We start from the raw sequence: 18,866 nt of genomic DNA on the forward strand, positions 1-18,866 counted from the left end.
GTGTGAAGGAAGCTACAGTGCCACTGTGACAGCTCCTTCAGTCCGCGCTGCTCGCAGGGGGTGGTGGCGGCAGCGGAAAGAAGGTAAGTGCCTGCTGTCATGCTGTGCAGCCTCCTGTGTGCTGGATAGGAGGGGGATGGGGCAACTGCATAAAGAGGAATTGATCTTTATGGAATTGATCATTCCATATTCGGCGGCTGCAGGAGGAATATGGAAAGATCAATTCCTCTTTATGCAGCTGCCCTATCCCCCTCCTATACAACTTATTTTGCTGCTCCCCCAGTGCTCTCTAGCCCCTCCTCCCAGTGCGCTCTTTAGCCCCACCCCAGTGCTCTTAACCCACCCAGTGTCTTAGCCCCCTCCTGCTCTTTAGCGCCCCCCTCAGTGCTCTTAACCCCCCCCCATGCTCTTAACCTCACCAGTGCTCTTTAACCCCCCCTGCTCTTTAACCCCCCATGCCCTTTAGCCCCCCCCCAGTGCTCTTTAGCCCCCCCCCCCAGTGATTTTCATCTCCCCCCACGCTCTCTGGCTCCTCCAGTCCCCCCCCCACCCAGTGCTCTCCAGTTCACCCCCTCCCCCAATGTTCTCCATCCCCCTGGTTCCCCCCCCCCCCAGTGCTCTCCACTCCTTGCACCTTCCAACCCCCCTGCAATGCTTTCCAAACCCCCCTTAATTCTCTCCAGTCCCCCCGTGCCCTTCAGTGCTCTCTGCTTTCCCTGGCCCCCCCTTGTGCTCCTCTATCTTCTATCATGTCTGCAGTCCCTGACCATCTTTTATATCACGTCCTCAGTCTCTGACATATCACATATATGCAATGACAGACCTCACATGTGATGTGCAGCGCACTGCTGTGCAAATCACATGTGATGTGTGTGCGATGCAAATTCAGCCATACAGATTGCATGACTGAATTCGCATCGCATTGGGACACAACTCGCACAGGACCCTTTTTTGGGTCTGCACCAGGATCGGATCGCATGGGTGTGAACACGATCCGATTCACGTTGCAACTGACAGTTCGCACTGTGATATGCGAACTGATCTGGGGATGTGGTTAACTTTGTATTGACAGCCCCAGCAATTTGTATATGGCAGTGTGAACTGCCTGCGAGTTGAATGCGATGCGGGACCCCGCAGTAGATTTGCAGGGTTCCCGCATCGCATATATGTGAACTGGGACTAATACCAAGCACATTTGGAGTGACACATCTGAGGGGCATTGCTGTAAATTAGGGTACACTAGTGTTGCCCTCTGAAGAGTGAACCACAATGGATCACTTTTCAGAGGGTGTTTGCTAGGTGGCAAGGAAGCATTATGATGCCTCCTCACCATCTAATTAAATCCTTAAAAACCCTTCACCACCTACAAAGGTTCCTCTTTATATCAGGACCCACCCCCTTCCTTAGTGCATTCGCTCTGTGGAAGGGGGTCTCTGGTCACCAGAGTCCCCCCTACATCAGAGTTCCCGGTATTCCCCTTTACATCAGTCTGCAGGATTCCCCCTTACAGTGCAAGGGGGAACTCTGTGGACGCTGATGTGAAGGGGAGCTCTGATGTAAAGGGCAATGCTGCAGACCCTGATGATATTTGCACTGTTTACCACAGAATACAGGCATTTTAGGTACTTTTTTTGCAATGTAGAGGGGGGATCCTGGGTGAGTTCCCACACTTTTTTTCCCAGGACTTGACCCCTGGTAGCACCCCTACCGTGTGCTAGCTACATTTATTGTACAGTGGCTGTGGCCAGCTGAGCTGAGATTATTTTGTCAGGTTTTTACAGGTTCTTTCTAAACCTGGTGGTTGATTAATCCTGTCTATTGGTAGAAAAATGTTCCAGAAAATAGAGGGGCAGGATTAACCACTGGATTTATGAGTCTTTATCCAACCCAGCAAATCCATGGGAGGCTAATTTAGAAGGTACAGCTTGGGAGAGGTAAGGCATATGGGAGAAGCTGATTAAAGGCTCTCTCTCCTGTGGGACTTCTCCTATAAAGGAAGCCTAAATGTATGGAAAACAGCTAATTGTACTAGGCTACAGCATGTGCTATGGGATGGAAGTTTAAGAATGAGACCCTATTTAAACTAGAATGGAGAAGGGATCCCTTACTGGGCAGGAAAGTTGGGCAGAAGCTACAACCTGGAAATTGCTGGAAGGACCCATCGACTACAGCTCCAGACATTGTGGAACTTTTTGGTTGAGGGTCAGAAACAATAAGGAGCTACAGGGGGACTGTGATTTCTCTCATAGTCACAAGTATTTTTGGCTGTTCCCTTATTATTTGTGCTATCACATGGCTGCTTCTAAGGGGTCTGTCATTGCTAGAAATGTAGGTAAGCTGTCCCCTATGTTTTGTTCTTCGGGTATCCTACACCCTAAACCCTACTCCTTCCATTTTCTCTGTGCTCAGCAATAAACAGTAAAAAGATCCCTGGACTGGAGCCTGAGTATGTCGGTGAGGTACTGCTCTTTTGAGAGTCATCGCTAGTCGCTACAATAGGCTGGCCATACATTATACAATTTTCTTGCACAATTTTCCTTTATGCCGACTGAACCAGCTTGCCTACATTTTACATGTGATTATTGCCAGCAGCTGTTATAGGCTCCAGACAGGAGAACGCAATGGCTTCACGGGAACGATTCCCCTGTAAACTCTCCATCTATGGCCAGCCTTAGATTTACCAAAACCATATAATACCAGGCCAAACCTAAAACCTTTTAATTTTTATGCAATCAGGCACGCCCTTGTACTACATGGCTGAAGGTAAATCTAAAGGAAATTGTATAAGAAAATTGTATAATGTATGGCCAGGTTAAAGCGATTGTAAAGGTAAACATTTTTTTTTTAAATAAAACATCTCTATACTTACCTGCTATCTGCAATGGAATTGCACAGAGCGCCCGCAAAACTTCTTTTCCCATGTCCCCCGATGGCACAGCCCTTCCTGTCTGTCCAGTGCCTCAATGGGAAGCAGCGGGACTTGGCCCCACCCCCCGATCCCTCATCACTGGCTTTGATTGACAGTAGTGGGAGCCAATGGCTCCCGGTGCCCCAGCAGAGCCAGCGAGTCCCAGAAGTGAGGGGAGAGAAGAGCTTTAGATGTGCACAGCGCTGGATCAAAAGAGAACTATACTTACCTGCTCTGAGCAATGGAATTTCACAGAGCACCTGCGAAACTGCTCTTCCTGGGTCCTCCAAAGGCACAGCCCCGCATGTCTGTCCAGTGCCCCCATGGGAAGCAGCGGGACTTGGCCCCACCCCCGGATCCCTCATCACTGGCTTTGATTGACAGTAGTGGGAGCTAATGGTTCCCGGTGCCCCAGCAGAGCCAGCGAGTCCCAGAAGTGAGGGGAGAGAAGAGCTTTAGATGTGCACAGCGCTGGATCAAAAGGGAACTATACTTACCTGCTCTGAGCAATGGAATTTCACAGAGCACCTGCGAAACTGCTCTTCCTGGGTCCTCCAAAGGCACAGCCCCGCATGTCTGTCCAGTGCCCCCATGGGAACCAGCAGGTCTTGGCCCCACCCCCCCGCTCCCTCATTACTGGCTTTGAATGACAGCAGTGGGAGCCAATGGCTCCCGGTGCCCCAGCAGAGCCAGCGAAACCCAGAAGTGAGGGGAAAGAAGAGTTGCAGATGTGCACAGCGCTGAATCAAATGAGGGCTCGGGTAAGTAAAAAGGGGGTGGGGGGGGGGTGAGTGGGATGCTGATGCCTACACATTTTTACCTTAATGTAGAGAATGCATTAAGCTAAGAAATGTTTAGTCTTTAGAACCACTTTGAGTATTGTAAATCCTTTAACTGAACCACTTTAAATACAGTACAACTATTACAATGACAAACAAAAGACAAAAGGAAAGGCATGGAACAGTTGAGAGTATTAAGGGTTAACCGTGTTCATTTTAACTTTCCGAGTTCATAGTAGTGTGTACATTTGATGAAAAAAGAAAGATAATAGAAACTTTGTACTTTTGGATTCTGATTCCTGCCAGTTTGGAAGAACACTGCTGTCTGAAAGGGAGAGGAGACGAGGAGGACCTCTGCCACAGATCATCTAAAACAGAGTGGTGAATATTTCTAACCAGCTTTATTTTGTGTAGGATTTCATTTATTAATATATTACTTTTTATGTATGGGGTACATACGTTTTATTCACAGTTAAGCAGCTCTCTGCCAACGTATACCTTATAAGGGCTATTCATTCCAAAGAAAACAAAATCTCTTGTTTGTTCAGACAGGAAGATATCAGATCTTGTCTTTTTGTGGGAATATGGGGACATGCCAATTGTACTGCCAACATGGCGATCATGTCCTAGACTGACAGTGCTTTTGGATTATTCTATTGGTGTGCTTTAGAAGTGTTATACAAATCCCATGAAAAACCCTTTGTTGACCTAAATAAATATCTTATGATTTTTTTTTTTTTTTTACTGGAATTGATATTTAATTTAAGAGTTATTGACCCAAAAGGAAATGTATTTTTTAGTTCATGCTAGTAGGTTCACTCCATCATATAACCTTTGGGACTCTCATGATGAGATCTGTGTGCTTGAGTTCCTGGGTCTGTGCAACTATTGTGGCCATTATGAGTTAGAAAACAGTGCTAGAAAATCTTGATGTTGAAATATCTGTTGTGGACGTTCTAAATAACCAACAAATACCAACAAATACATTTAAGAAGCAGTGGGGCTGATTTAGCCCACCAGGGTCCACCTATAACTAAAATATAATGTTTGGTTTGACAAAACCTTTTAACCTGTTTGTTTGCTGTATGTTTCACTTTATTACATAATCTATATCGTCAAACCTGCCTTTACACGCACATGAACTTTAATGGCATTCCAGTCTTAGTCGGTAGGGTTCAATATTGAGTTGGCCCTCCCTTTGCATCTATAACAGCTTCAACTCTTCTGGGAAGGCTGTCCACAACGTTTAGGTGTGTGTTCATGGGAGTGTTTGACCAGTCTTCCAGAAGTGTATTTGTGAGGTCAGGCAATGATGAGGACGAGAGTCTCTGCTCTAATTCATCCCAAAGGTGTTCTATCGGGTTGAGTTCAGGCCAGTGAAGTTCCTCCACCCCAAACTTGCTCATCCATGTCTTTATGGACCTTGCTTTGTGCACTGGTCCAAATCATTTGGTGGAGGGCGGATTATGGTGTGGGTTTTTTTCTCAGGGGTTGGGCTTGGGCTTGGACCCTTTGAAGAGAACTTTTAAGGCATACCAAGACATTAAGGACAAATTCATGCTCCCAACTTTGTGGAAACAGTTTGGGGATGACCCCTTCCTGTTCCAACATGACTGCGCACCAGTGCACAAAGCAAGCGCCATAAAGTTATAGATGAGTGATTTTGGGATGGAGGAACTTGGCTGGCCTGCACAGAGTCCTGGCCTCAACCTAAAAGAACATCTTTGGGGTGAATTATAGTGCAGACTGCGAGCTAGGTCTTATTATCCAACATCAGTGCCTGACCTCACAAATGCGCTTCTGGAAGAATGGTTAAAACATTCCCATAGACACACTCCTAAACCTTGTGGACAGCCTTCCAAGAAGAGTGGAAGCTGTTATATTTGCAAAGGGTGGGCCAACTCAATATTAAACCCTACCGACTAAGACTGGGATGCCATTAAAGTTCATGTGCCTGTAAGGGCAGGTGTCCCAATACTTTTGACAATATAGTGTATATGGAACAATGAAGGAAAAATGAATAAGAAAATAGCACAAATTATAATAAAGCTTGGTGATTTGTATTGGTATATTACAGCATCCTTAGTAGAGGCGAGTAAAGTGATTTTAGCAATATTAATTTAGAAACAAAATGATGGATTCTGTCATAGGTGAAATCTCACCTATGACAAAAGTTGTAGGTGAAATCTATGCTTCAACAGCTATGTGAACATTTTTTTAAAAAACAAAATATATCTACTTTTTTTTTTTTTAATTTAGAGGGTGTTGATTTATGTATTTATTTTTGTAGGGTGTATGTAGGGTAATTCATTTTATTTTATTTGGTGTTCATTGTATTTGTGGGTTTGTCCTTTTTGTGTATTGTCACTTTATTTTGTTGTTTTATTTTTCCTTTTTTTTCGCAGTTTGTAAAATATTGAGGCTTAGAGCCGGTTCACACTGGGGCGACTTGTCAGGCGACCTGGTCGCCTGACAAGTCGCTGTGGGTCGTCTGCCCATAGATTAGCACAGGACCCGTTCTGATAGGAGCGACACAAGTCGCTCCGACTTAGAAAAAGGGTCCTGAGCTTCTTTGGGGCGACCTGGAGCGACCTGCATTGACTTCAACGGCAAGTCGGGTCGCTGCTATGTGAACCGGCTCTAAAGGGCAAATATTTTGACATAAGAACAGGTCCTTTGTAGTCACATGTCACTTCCACTGAGTTGGGTGGGGACAAGAACCTATCCAGGACCTCATTAACATCATATTTTTTACAGACAATGGAAACAACACAAAGGAAAATAAAAATGAAACCCACAGTAGAGGGCTGAATTGGGTTTGGCTCCTGAGGGACCCAATGCAAATCTTGCGGGAGTCGGCGGTTTTACCTCTGCTGCGGGCGGTAGTGGGTGGTCAAAAAATTTTGCGGAGACCCGCGGGTAACGGTGCAATTTGGTGTAACGTATTTTCCGGCGTTTAAGACGACTTTTTTTATAATAAAAAAAATACCCCAAAAATCGGGGGTCATTTTATACGCCAGGTACTGTAGCTTCAGCTAGTTACAGAACATCCCTATTAAAAATGTTAGCCCGCTGGATGTGTATAAAGTACCTTTGGCAACTTACAGAACGTCCCTGTGCTGTAATACTCTATGTACTGTGCTGAGCCAATCACGGCAAATGGTGTATTCTATTAATGCATACAAAGCCTGCTCAGATTGGCTGAATCAGAGAGGCGGGCTTATAAAACCTTTGCCAATCCGAGCAGGCTTTGTATGCAATAATAGAATACACAGCTTGCCGTGATTGGCTCAGCATGGTACATAGAGTATTACAGCACAGGGACGTTCTGTAAGTAGCCAAAGCTTACTGTATACACATCCAGCGGGCTAAACTATTAATAATAGAGACGTTCTGTATGTAGCAGAACCTACAGTACATATTAGGGCACACCCAGCGGGCTAAAATATTTAATAGGGACGTGATGGCTCCACTGATGTTATGAAATGGTGTTGCCTCAGAAGAGGGGGTAGTCTTATACGGGGCGTATAGGGCAAAACCGCAGGAATGAACACAAACTTTGCGGGTGCGGGCGGGAGTTGACACAAATATTGCTGGTGTGGGCGGGAGTGGAACACAAACATTGCGGGTGAGGGCGGGAATGGACACAAACATTGCGGGTGCGGGCGGGAGTGGAACACAAACATTGCGGGTGCGGGTGGGAGTGGACACAAACATTGCGGGTGCGGGCGGAAGTGGAACACAAACATTGCGGGTGCGGGCGGGAGTGGAACACAAACATTGCCGGTGCGGGCAGTCCTGGTCATAAATTCAGCGAGTGCGGACGGTTGCGGGTTTAATAAAACAGTCCCGCGCAGGGCTCTAACCCACAGTACACAAATAACTAGACGTAAATATGTCCACTCTTTAAAATCACCAAAAGGCACATACAGTATTCAGTAATGTTGAACATCATTAGAGAACAAGTCCAATTGAATGTAACTTCTACTAAATATACCATAACCTGGATGAACAAGAGCCTTTACAGACACCAAACTCCCTAATTTTGACGTTTCCATTGATTCCAAATACATTTCCCCATAATGGCTAAATTTCAACAAAATCTTCTGAAAAATTCTAGATAATGTCCCCTAATCTTTGCTTGTGTTATCACTGTTTATTCCAGTCATCTTCTGCTGTCAAAAAAAACATAGCAGTAGGATAACTGTTCTTTGTTTAAAATGTAAACTACTGCCTTTTTTCAAGAAAGCAGTTCAGATTAACTTGGTAAATGTGAAAATAAGCCTAGAGCCCCACCTGCTGGTTGCCTGCATATAACCCTTACTAAGAAAAGATTGAAAATAAATAAAATAAATGGTATGGTTCAGGAAGGGGAAGCGCATGTTCGCCCCCCCCCCCTTTTCTAGCCTGCTAAGCTGCATGCATGGAAAAGGGTCTGATATGGATTTATGTTGGATCTATCACTTTTGTCTTGATTTGTGCATGCCGTTCTCCCTTAAATTAGAATTCTAGGGGGCCTCGTGCCATTTTTATTTTTTTATTTTTTTTCGTGGTGTCCACTTAAAAGTCATACCAGACCTGAAGGACCTGGTATGAATTATGGGGTAACCACACACTTTTATTCTCCAGCCATGTAAGTGAATTAGGCCAGATGGCTTCACTGGTTGTTAATGGCTCAGTGGACTAGATTCACCAGAAACTTTGGACACGTTAAGTCGCATGACAAGTCACAGCCCATTGATTTCAATGGCACCCATTCCCATCTATGCCACTTTGAAAATCAGCAACTTTGAAAAGGTGCCTGCACTACCTTGATTCGACTTTGATCCAGAGAGTATAAAGTTCTAAAGGATCTAAATCGCAACAACTTTAGAGCCACACTAGAGGAAACATAGCAACTAGGCTAGAGTGCGACTTTGGAGTCTCATCAAAAGTTGCATCAAAGTAGTGCAGGCCCCTTTTCAAAGTCCTTGATTTTCAAAGTCGCATAGATGGGAACGGGTGTCATTGATTAGTCGCACTGGTGGAAACGTAGACTTAGTGTGGTTGCCTGTAGTATGATCATTGTAGACTGTGAGCTGAGACCCCCAGAGCACTTCCAGATACACTGACAGTTCCCCCCCCCCCCTGTCCAGCTTCATTCTCCTATTGTAATCTTCATTCAAAGCCCAGCACAGCTATACTGTATATGTGCCCTCCCTCCCTCCCCCGTGTTGTGTGTGAATTTTTCTTAATTTTCTCATGAATTAGGATGTACAATGCATCCTTACTGATGAGAGAACACTGGGTGGGAACCTGTGATCAGCTCCTCCCATTCTGATATGGGAGGAGCTGGCTACACAGGAACAGTGCCTCTCACTGGAAGTGATGTCACTAGCTTTCAGTAACCACACCCACTTGCTTCTCTTGGACTCAGCAGGAAGAGGAATTGAAGTCATGTGACAGCACTGAAAACTGCAGAATTCGGGTAGAAAAACTAGGATTCATTTCATTGTATTTAATACACATTAATGATTGTAGGGGAGAATTTAAGGTATTTGGTTGGACTTCAGCTTTAAATCAGCTTTGCGATTGATTTGACTTTGGGAGCGGAGGGGGGGATTTCAATAGGGCTGACCTTCCATTTTCATGTAGGGTCCGCTTTGAATGGTGGCAACACAAAAGCTAATGGCTTTGTTTTTATAGAGCATATGACAGTGTTATTTACAGGCAGGAGATTGTGAGAGACAGAGGAAGGACATTGTAACTCCGTAACATAAAGTGCCTAAAGAAGGACCTTTATATCCGTATTACCAACTGTTATTTCGATGAAAGCTAGCAAGTAAAATAGAAATGGGCTTTCCAATTGAAATATTAAAGCTTATATGAGATTTTAGTGGTTGGGTTTGTGGGTGGGCTCATCTTCAACCAGCACACAAGGGTACCTTTCACGCATAGCACGCTCATTAATGCCCAGGACCAAATGGAGACTGCAGTCATGTGAAGAGTCTCTAACATAAAGGCAGTTTCTCTGACTTACAGATGAGCCTTCACTGTGTGCACTAACATAGCATACAGAGTTCTTCTGAAAAGTGTTGTCGCATGTCACTACACACTGTAACTTGTAGGTTGCAGGAGGAGGGACATGCAGAGCCTGTGCCCACTCCACCAGTCCAGCATACCTCTGTTACCTCACTCCCAGTAACAGAACAAGGTCTCACCGTGCACATAGCAAGGACCTCATGCATGCACTCATCAATTCCTTTCTTCCTGTTCTTTGCGCTCAGGCCACAGATCTTCTCTGCTATTGGAAACTGACCGCTAGGGAGGGAGCCAGCGTATTGACCCTCTTGCTACTGGAGAACCTGTCTTCTTACCAGGTAACATGCCTAATGATTGATTGCATTGTGTCTGGAACTATGCTTGGTTACTTATAGCAATTATACTCCTCTTTCTTTTCTTGCCGAGTTAACCCTTTTGTATTGGTGTTACTTCATGCCCCTTATGCTTTACAGACCCTGGTTCTTTAGATACGCCAGAACCAACATAAACCCCTTTAATAACTTCAGACCAGGCTCAGAACAGTTCATGTAACAGTACTGAGCAAGTTGCGGCATAACAGTTCCCTCTAAACTAGGCTGCCTAGGCTGGCTGCCTAGGTATACCTTCATGAGGTGATAGTCCATCCTGGAATTCTCCATGGCTTGGATGTCTTCTTCTAATCCCAGTGCCTCTAGAAGACTGCAAGGTGCAGCAGTTCCAGTACCTTGAGCTGTGAGCAGGAACAGAAACAACAAAACAGGCTCAGACCTCAGCCTTCCCCTTTTTATAGCACAAGTGGTCTGGCTAGGACCAAAAAGCCTGGAAACTGAGCGTACAACACTTAACCCTTTCCTTCAGCCTGGGCCAGCTGCTAACACACTAAGATCAACAGATTTTACCCTGCCTACAGGTTTACATCTACTGTAACAAACTTTGCGTGAGATTTTTGAATTGCAATGCTGGGTAACATGTTCTTATGTGCCCTACCTCTGTGTACAGATCTGCACACTCATATAATTCCTCTTAAGGGCTAATATGTGTCTGCAACAACTGAATATTGGCTAGCTCTTTAAGGCTACATTCACACTGGCAATAAAGGTCAGTCTGAGCAGGTAGGTGCGGCTGCTGGCCCCATTCACTATAATGACAGGTTACTGGCAGCCACAGCTATTCTCAGCTCTCTAAGGGGTAGGAGAAGAAAAGCAGCGCTACCTCAGTGTAGATTAAAAGGTTATTTATTACATAAAAACAACGTAGTAACTCACTCAGAGGAAATCAGCAAATGGTGATGGTTCATCTGCAACACTGCAGGGATGTTCGGGAAGTACACTGTGGCGGCCGTGGTCCTGGCTGTGCCGGTGGAGTCCGACACTTCCTGTGGTTCTGGCAGCATTCAATATCCAGGCTTACATCCAATAGTGGCAGGGGGGTGCTCGCGTTCGGAGCATGCATGCTCCTTTTCTCAGCTCTCTGCACAGCCAGTAATTACCTGTGGTGATCGCTTCTGGATGCACTTGTGTAAAGTCTTTTCTTGGCTAGCCATACATATTTCTTTTGTTCAGCCTGGAAATCGATAAATTCCTCCATCAACACCGAATGTGAATGGAGGAATTTCTCCTGCTGTCTATTGTAATCTGGCAGCTTCTAAATCACAATGGCTTCAGTCACTCTTTGTCGCAGAATTTTTCACCTGGAACCTTTAATTTTCAGGTCAAACTTTGTTGAGCTAGGAGCTGACAATGGGGCCACCGAATGCTCAACTATGGATCATTCAGCAGGAATTGGCAAACATTCAAGCTGTGTATGGCCAGCATTAGTTAAATGTATTTAACATAAATGTATTGATTTTATCAGTAACATCTACAGTGGGTGTTTGGTAGCCCTCTGTGATCCAGGTCTGATTCGCTGTATTAAAAGTCAGTTTCTCAGTCTCATTTTCCCCCCGTTGTCTTCAAGGCCCTCTCTGACATGACTTGCATGATATGCAACAGAGCAGGCTAATGCCTCTAGTGCATATTGCTCCACCTCCTTGCAGTGATTCAGTTGACATCCATTGTAATGAAAATTTGTAAGTGTTTTAGTTAAAGTATTGTCATCCCTACCCATGCTTACTTGCCCATGACAAGGATGGCCTTAGTAGACAAAAATTAAAAGAAAAGAAAATTAAAAAAAGGAATTAAACAAATAAAAAATTAAACAAATAAAAAGTAAATCTGTAAATACGGTTTAAAAAAAAAAAAAAGACAGGTGGAAAAGTTAATGCGGGGCATGCCCAGGCCAAGAACAAGAGGAAAGGGGCTGTTTTTGCCAGCTGGTATGAAAGCAGTTGAAGTAGCAAGTTGGCATTTAGATACTGGGAGTTTGAGGACAGTTTTTTTTTCTGGTCATCAAAAACATGGCATGGGAAAGGTTGTTACAGAAGATGGAGGGGTAAGTGCTGGCTGCTTTATGATGCAAGGCTTCGGTGTAGGAAAAGTTGGGTAGCCTATAGGCCTATAGGATGTATAACTGTATGCCTAATTGTTGCTGCTGCCTGCCCCTAACCTCTTGTCCCTGGAGAAAGACTCACAGCAAAAGACCAAAGGGGGCTTAAATGAGTCTACCACTAAGATGGCAGCCCCACAAATTCCAATTAAGACCCCAATCCTTGCAGTCATTATTTTTATTTTTACCCAGTATTATGGCAATCCCTAATCATGTTTGCTTGACTTAATAACATAGCATAAACGTAATAAATATGTTAATGTGGGATCACCCAGGCCACAAACTGGAATAAGCAGATTTCACCAGTTCTTCACTATATTTGATTCAGTGCCCTATTCTTCCCATACAACCTCTACCTCTACTTCTACCTCTCCTTTTAGGTTTGCTGTAATTTTATTTTCGTTGATGTTCATTATTTGGGGAAAGTTAGGTAGCCTATGGCCAAAACAATTTTTATTTTTGCTGCTTTCTGTCCTTCTCCTTGTCCGTAGAATTTCCCCCCTCTATTTCCAGCTGTCTGTCCTTCCCCCTGCATTGTTGAGGGGTAGGCAGCCAATGGATATACGTTTTTCCCCTGCAGCTATGTCTCCAGTGCCCTGACTAAAATGAAATAAGTAAAACAGTGTAATAAGTAAAACAGTGAAATTGCATTAAAAATATAAATACATATGAAAAAAAAATGCATTTTCAGAGTTAAATGGTATTCTGGGATTCTTACACTCTGGGAAAACCAAGGGCAGGAAATCTGTACTACTTTAGATAGGGGTGGGGTTGCTCCATAAACTGATTTGGACAGAGTAGTATCTAAGAGAGTAAGACATGGGAGGTGGTTAAAGTATAGTTGTTTTAGCAGCTCCAGATGCTGCTGATGCCTTCTGGAGCTGCACTGTTTAGCCACTGCATAGCATAAAACCTGTCTAATCTCTCCTTCTTAAATTACAGCCTATCCAAGCTGCTTACATACATACAGTCCAGCTGCTGTACAAAATGTGTGGCTATTGTCCCTTAAAAAATGCACTCTAATGTTTATTTCAAGATAAAATCTACCTCATCTCCCCTCTTATATAGCAGCTTAACCAATCTACCTAAACATACTGTACAGCCAGTGAAGCTATTTGTGGCATTTGTCTCACAGGTAATACACTCAAATTTTTTTTGCAAGATAAAACGTGCCTTGTCTGTTTTTATTTTCAGCCTGTTTAGGTGCTTGCATACTATCCTGTTGCTAGGGATACCGGAATAAGAGGGGGTTTGGGTTGAGGTTTCGCAGTGTTTTTGTTTACTCTGTTTCGGCATTTTATTAAACTTTTAAGACAATGCAATATGGTACTGTAAGAAAAGAAAAGATGCTCACAAATGGTATTAATAAACTGTTGTGCTGCTGGCCAATTTGTATGACGTTGAGGACTTTAGCTTTATTTTTATAAGAATACATTTTCTTTAGCTTTAAGATCTGTTGAAACTGCTATTTCCACTGGTCAGGTCAGGCCTATTACTGCTTTTTTCCAAGATGAAATTATTTAGATTGGGTAGCTGCTAATGTATTTAAGACTAGCCAAATGTAAAAGTATAAAAAGATCAAATACATATCCAATATATGTCATACCACAATACGGTGTCACTGACACTGTCTATAAAAATTGCACTGTTCTGTAACTCCACATCAACCTTAAGGACATCTCCCAAGCATGCAAATGAAAGGATTGCTGGTTTTTTTATTGTTACTTCCGAAGTTGCAAAAAAGGACCCTCTCCCCACTGTACGGTATTTACATTTTTTATTTTAATTTTTTTAGGTAATTATCCACCATGCCCCTTTTGACAACGGTTTGCCTTTTAGTCTTAAAAATTGACAGAATTTAGTATTGACATTCCTCCCTACAGACTTCCATGGGATTTGCAGCCAAGTTCGGGTTTCGCAGATTTCAAGCAGGATTTGATGAACCCTCTGCAAATCAAACCCAGCAGATTCACTCACCTCTAGTTTTGTGTTCATTTACCTGTATTCTGTTAGGCTTTTTTTTTCTTCCCTGCAGATAGCATCATGACAGTTGGAATTATTTTGCCTCTCTTGCTGGTCGCTTTGCAGGCCTCATTGACAGAACTGTCCTGCTCATCATGCAGAGTATTCACCCAGAACATAGAAAAGGCTGAGAAAGAAATACTCCTGGAAATAGCCAAACAGAACATTCTGAAAAAACTTCACTTGCATCATCGGCCAAACATCTCAATCACAGTGTCCAAGGATAATCTGGAACAGGCTCTGCAGCGGCTAGGAATTAACTCTGATAAGGACCTTTCAACAGATTTGCAAGCAGAAAATGACGTGGAAGACAAAGAAGGCCATGATCAAAGCTATGACGTTATCAGCTTTGCTGGAATAGGTATGTTTTATTGAAGTGGTATATCTCATACCAACTAATCAGCTTTCACCTCTCATTGGTTTAGAACTTTCAGAAGAAAAAAAAATAAAGATGTCTATGTGATGATTTTGGCTTCTGCATTTTCAACGTGCCTCAGTTTGTGGTACATGAGAAGGAAATTGGGCTCTTCTATTACAGCCCAATGTATATAAGATGTGATTCTAGGACAATATCCCCCCGGACAATATCCCCCCTGAACAACATCCCCCTGGACAATATCCCCCCTGGACAACATCCCCCTAGACAATATCCTCCCTGGACAATATCCCCCTAGACAATACCCCCCCCCTCTAACCCTAACCCTATGTCCAGGGGGATGTTTTCCGGGGGGATATTGTCCCGAGGATATTGCCCGGGGGGTATTGTCCCGAGGGGATATTATCCTGGGGGATGTTGTCCCGGGGGGATTATGTCCAGGGGGATGTTTTCCGGGGGGATATTGTCCCGGGGGATGATGTCCGGGGGGATATTGTCCGGGGGATATTGTCCTGATACCATAAGATGTGTTGGTTGCCTGGCAACTAAATTTCACCTTAACCCACCCCACTAAATTAGATTGCCCTTCTGGCTAGAAAGGTCAATAAAAGTGTGATCACAACTTGTGGCCAGCAATGTCTGCTTGACTATATTTGTTAGACTGTGTGTGAGTTGTGATGTACAATGCATTATGAAGAATAACAACCATATGCTTCCAGACTGAAGCTGAATTTTAGGTGGGTACAAAAACATCAATTCCTTATCTGTTTTTAAATTTAAAAAATGTATATATTGTCCATAAAACTGACATAAGTAGTTAAATTAGTCTTGAAATTAACTCTTTCCAATTCCTACACAGCAGAGCTCAGACCAGGAAAAGGTTATCATCACCCTGTAGCACAGTACTGTTACTTTAATACAATGAGACTGCTTATAAGACAGAGCAGAAGGATGACCTCATAAGTGTATGGTGTCCCTCATGATTTATTATATAGGCTGGATCAGATTATTGACCAAACTGTATTGAATAATCACTTCAAGGTCAGGATATTTCTGACACTTGCTGTTTACAAGTTAAAATCAGTATTTTTTGCTAGAAAACTATTTAAACCCCCCAAACATTATATATATTTTTTTAGCACAGACCCTAGAGAATAAAATGGCAGTGGTTGCAATATTTTATATCACACTGTATTCGCACAGTGGTTTTTCAAATGCAATTTATTTGGAAAAAATACACTTCAATAAAAAAAAAAAACTAAATAGTAAAGTTAGCTCAATTTTTTTTTGTATACAGTAATGTGAAAGATGATGTTATGCTGAGTAAAAAGATACCTAACATGTTATGCTTTAAAATTACTCACTTTTGAATGGTGACAAAGTACGGTACTTAAAAATCTCCATAGGTGCTGCTTTAAAATTTTTTAACGGTTACCTATTTAGATTTACAGAGGAGGTCCTGTTCTAAAATTGCTCTCTCTCTAACAATCACGATACCACACGTGTGATTTGAACACCGTTTACATTTGCGGGCGCTTTTATTGCTGTCAACATCCCTTGTGACAGTAATTGGTAGTGACAGGTACTCTTTATGGAGGGATCTGGAGTCTAAAAGACCCCAATCTCTACTCTGCACTTCAAAGTATTGAAAACGCCAAAATCGAAAATTTTGAATACTTCGGATTTTTTAAATCTGGAACTGTTGGCTGCCGAGTAAGTGACTTGTTGGAATGTGGCTTCCGGGTTACTACATCTGAGACCCGATCAAAGCCAATACCGGCTTTGTTCGGGTCTCTCGCCAGCCAGCCAACGTGACAGATGGTCGCTTTGGTCTCCTGGTGACGCCGCCCCCCTCCCCACTTGTAATAACAGCTGAGCGGCTGATTAGCTGGCATCGGTTGTTATCACAAGAAAGCCAACCGTCAGCTCTAAAACTGGTACCAGGGTGATGCCTTCCTGCAGCTGCAGGCATCATTCCGGTACAACCACTTCAATCAAAATCATGTACCTGCACGTCATTTTGTTGAAGTGCTTAAAGATATATTAAATGCTCATTTTTATTTTTTTATAACAAACATGTTATACAGTACTTACCTGCTCTGTGGCTCCTGGTTCCTTCCCCTTGCTGAGTGGCCCCATAGCAAGCTGCTTGCTCTGCGGACACTAATGTGTGCTCGCTCCTGAGTCTATAAGACACAGAGTGTGGCTCAGCACTGCCCCTGCTCCTTCCTCACTAACTGTGATTGACAGTATTGGCTCCCACTGCTGTGTCTCAGCCAATGAGGAGTGAGAGACCCGGGAGACCGGCTGCTCTCGTGCACATCGCTGGATGGAGATGGGGCTCAGGTAAGTATTAGAGGGGGTCTGGGGGAGGGGGGGGGAGCTGAATATAGAAGGTTTTTTTACCCTCATGTCTAGAATGTATGAAGATATAAAACCTTTAGCCTTTACAACCACTTTAACTGCAGTGGAAAAAGTGAATTCAATGACTGGCCTTGCTGACTAAACAGATATACACATCTTTTGATGAGTCAGACAGTTCAGATATAGATTCAGACAGATATTGAGATTTGCCCTGGTGTTTAGGGGGCTTTATTTGGCCTTCAGTCTTGTGCATTTATTTGTGCATTATATTTACTGTACCCAGCTGAAAATCCTAATTTCCTTTTTGTAATTTACAGAAAAGGATTAAAGTATTCCATATATTTGGTTTTTGTCTTTTATAGATAACTTCCAAGATGTTCCATTTGTTCTTCACTTTCGTCTCTCTGCTGACAAAGACAAACATGAAGAGATAAATCAGGCATATTTGTGGCTCCATATGAAAGCGACATTTCGCAATAAGATTACCATTTCAGTGACTAGTAAGCACCATCCAGATGACCCGTCAGTAGAAGGAGAAACAATCAACATGAAAGTGTTCAAAGGAGGGTGGTTTAGGGTATATCTGCCCATGCTTGCAGGTAAAGCTTTATCAGTGGGAGAAGAAAATATATACCTGGAACTGAAATGTCAGGACTGCCAGAATCTATTTATGATGGATAACGTCATTCATGACCGTCGCCCATTCCTTGCCCTAAAAGTACGCAATAAACAAGAGGAATCTCGAACTCGGAGACACGTGACTGAATGCACTGGTGACATAGATATTTGTTGTCGCAAAAGGTTTTATATTTCTTTTAAAGATATAGGCTGGAGTGACTGGATCATTAGCCCAAAGGGGTACAATATGAACCTTTGTGAAGGCAGATGTCCTGTTCATTTGGGCAGAGCACCAGGGATTTCAGCATCTAGTCATACTGCTGTCTTCAGTCTCATAAAGGCAAACAACATATATTCTAATCTCAGCCTTTGTTGTGTGCCAACGAAGCGAAGAAGTCTATCCATTCTCTACTATGATGTAAATAACACTATTGTCAAAGCAGACGTTCCTGATATGATAGTGGAGAGCTGTGGTTGTACCTAAAAACTATCTTTCTTTCTCAGTTTGTGCTTTCTCTTGTCATGTACAATTTTTTTCTTTCAACTTGTCATGTACAATTTTAAAATATCAAACTGCTTGCTAAATCTGTCTATTCTCTGCTGTACTTAGAGGAAGGGTAGCCTAATTACAATATTTTACCTAAATGGTAAAAAAAAATGAAAAAAAAAAAAAAACAGTAGCTAAATATGGTTTTCAATTTTGCCAGTAAAATGATTGTTGGTAAAGAAGGACCCTTACAAAACAATATTTAGTTTTGTAAAATATTGTAAATAAAACATAATTGTGTTTTTTTCTATATAGATATAGTTTTGCTCAAACTTTGTTCATGCATTTTCTCCCTGTCCTGTGTACATCCTATAGACTCTTTTTAGGAAAGTCCTGTGGATGTACAGTACAGTGCCTTTGCGAAAGTATTCGGCCCCCTTTAACTTTTTGACCTTTTGCCACATTTCAGGCTTCCACCATAAAGATGTAATACTGTAATTTTTTGTGAAGAATCAACAACAAGTGGGACACAATCATGAAGTGAAACGAAATGTATTGGATACTTCAAACTTTTTTAACAAATAAAAAACTGAAAAATTGGGCGTGCAAAATTATTCAGCCCCCTTAAGTTAATATTTTGTAGCGCCACCTTTTGCTGCGATTACAGCTGTAAGTTGCTTGGGGCATGTCTCTCTCAGTTTTGCACATCGAGAGACTGAAATTTTTGCCCATTCCTCATTGCAAAACAGCTCGAGCTAAGTGAGGTTGGATGGAGAGCGTTTGTGAACAGCAGTTTTCAGTCCTTTC

The 18,866-nt window shown here is 42.9% G+C and overlaps 1 protein-coding gene across 1 annotated transcript; it reads left to right on the forward strand.

Moving 5' to 3' along the window:
- Positions 1-3,941: 3,941 nt before the first annotated feature.
- Positions 3,942-18,083, forward strand: LOC309546385 (inhibin beta C chain-like). Its single transcript, XM_082246043.1, has 3 exons — positions 3,942-4,068; positions 14,228-14,575; positions 17,317-18,083. The coding sequence occupies exons 2-3, from the start codon at positions 14,236-14,238 to the stop codon at positions 18,054-18,056; spliced, it is 1,080 nt and encodes a 359-aa protein (XP_082102169.1). The 5' UTR covers positions 3,942-4,068; positions 14,228-14,235; the 3' UTR covers positions 18,057-18,083.
- The last annotated feature ends 783 nt before the right edge of the window (positions 18,084-18,866 follow it).

The sequence above is a fragment of the Pelophylax lessonae genome, assembly GCF_965119305.1.
Source record: "Pelophylax lessonae genome assembly, chromosome: 2".
NCBI lineage: Eukaryota > Metazoa > Chordata > Amphibia > Anura > Ranidae > Pelophylax > Pelophylax lessonae.

Coding starts and splice junctions, on each gene's coding strand:
- LOC309546385 (XM_082246043.1), top strand. CDS start 14,236: ATGACAGTTGGAATTATTTTGCCTCTCTTGCTGGTCGCTTTGCAGGCC. Junction 14,576..17,316: donor TATCAGCTTTGCTGGAATAG/GTATGTTTTATT, acceptor TGTCTTTTATAG/ATAACTTCCAAGATGTTCCA.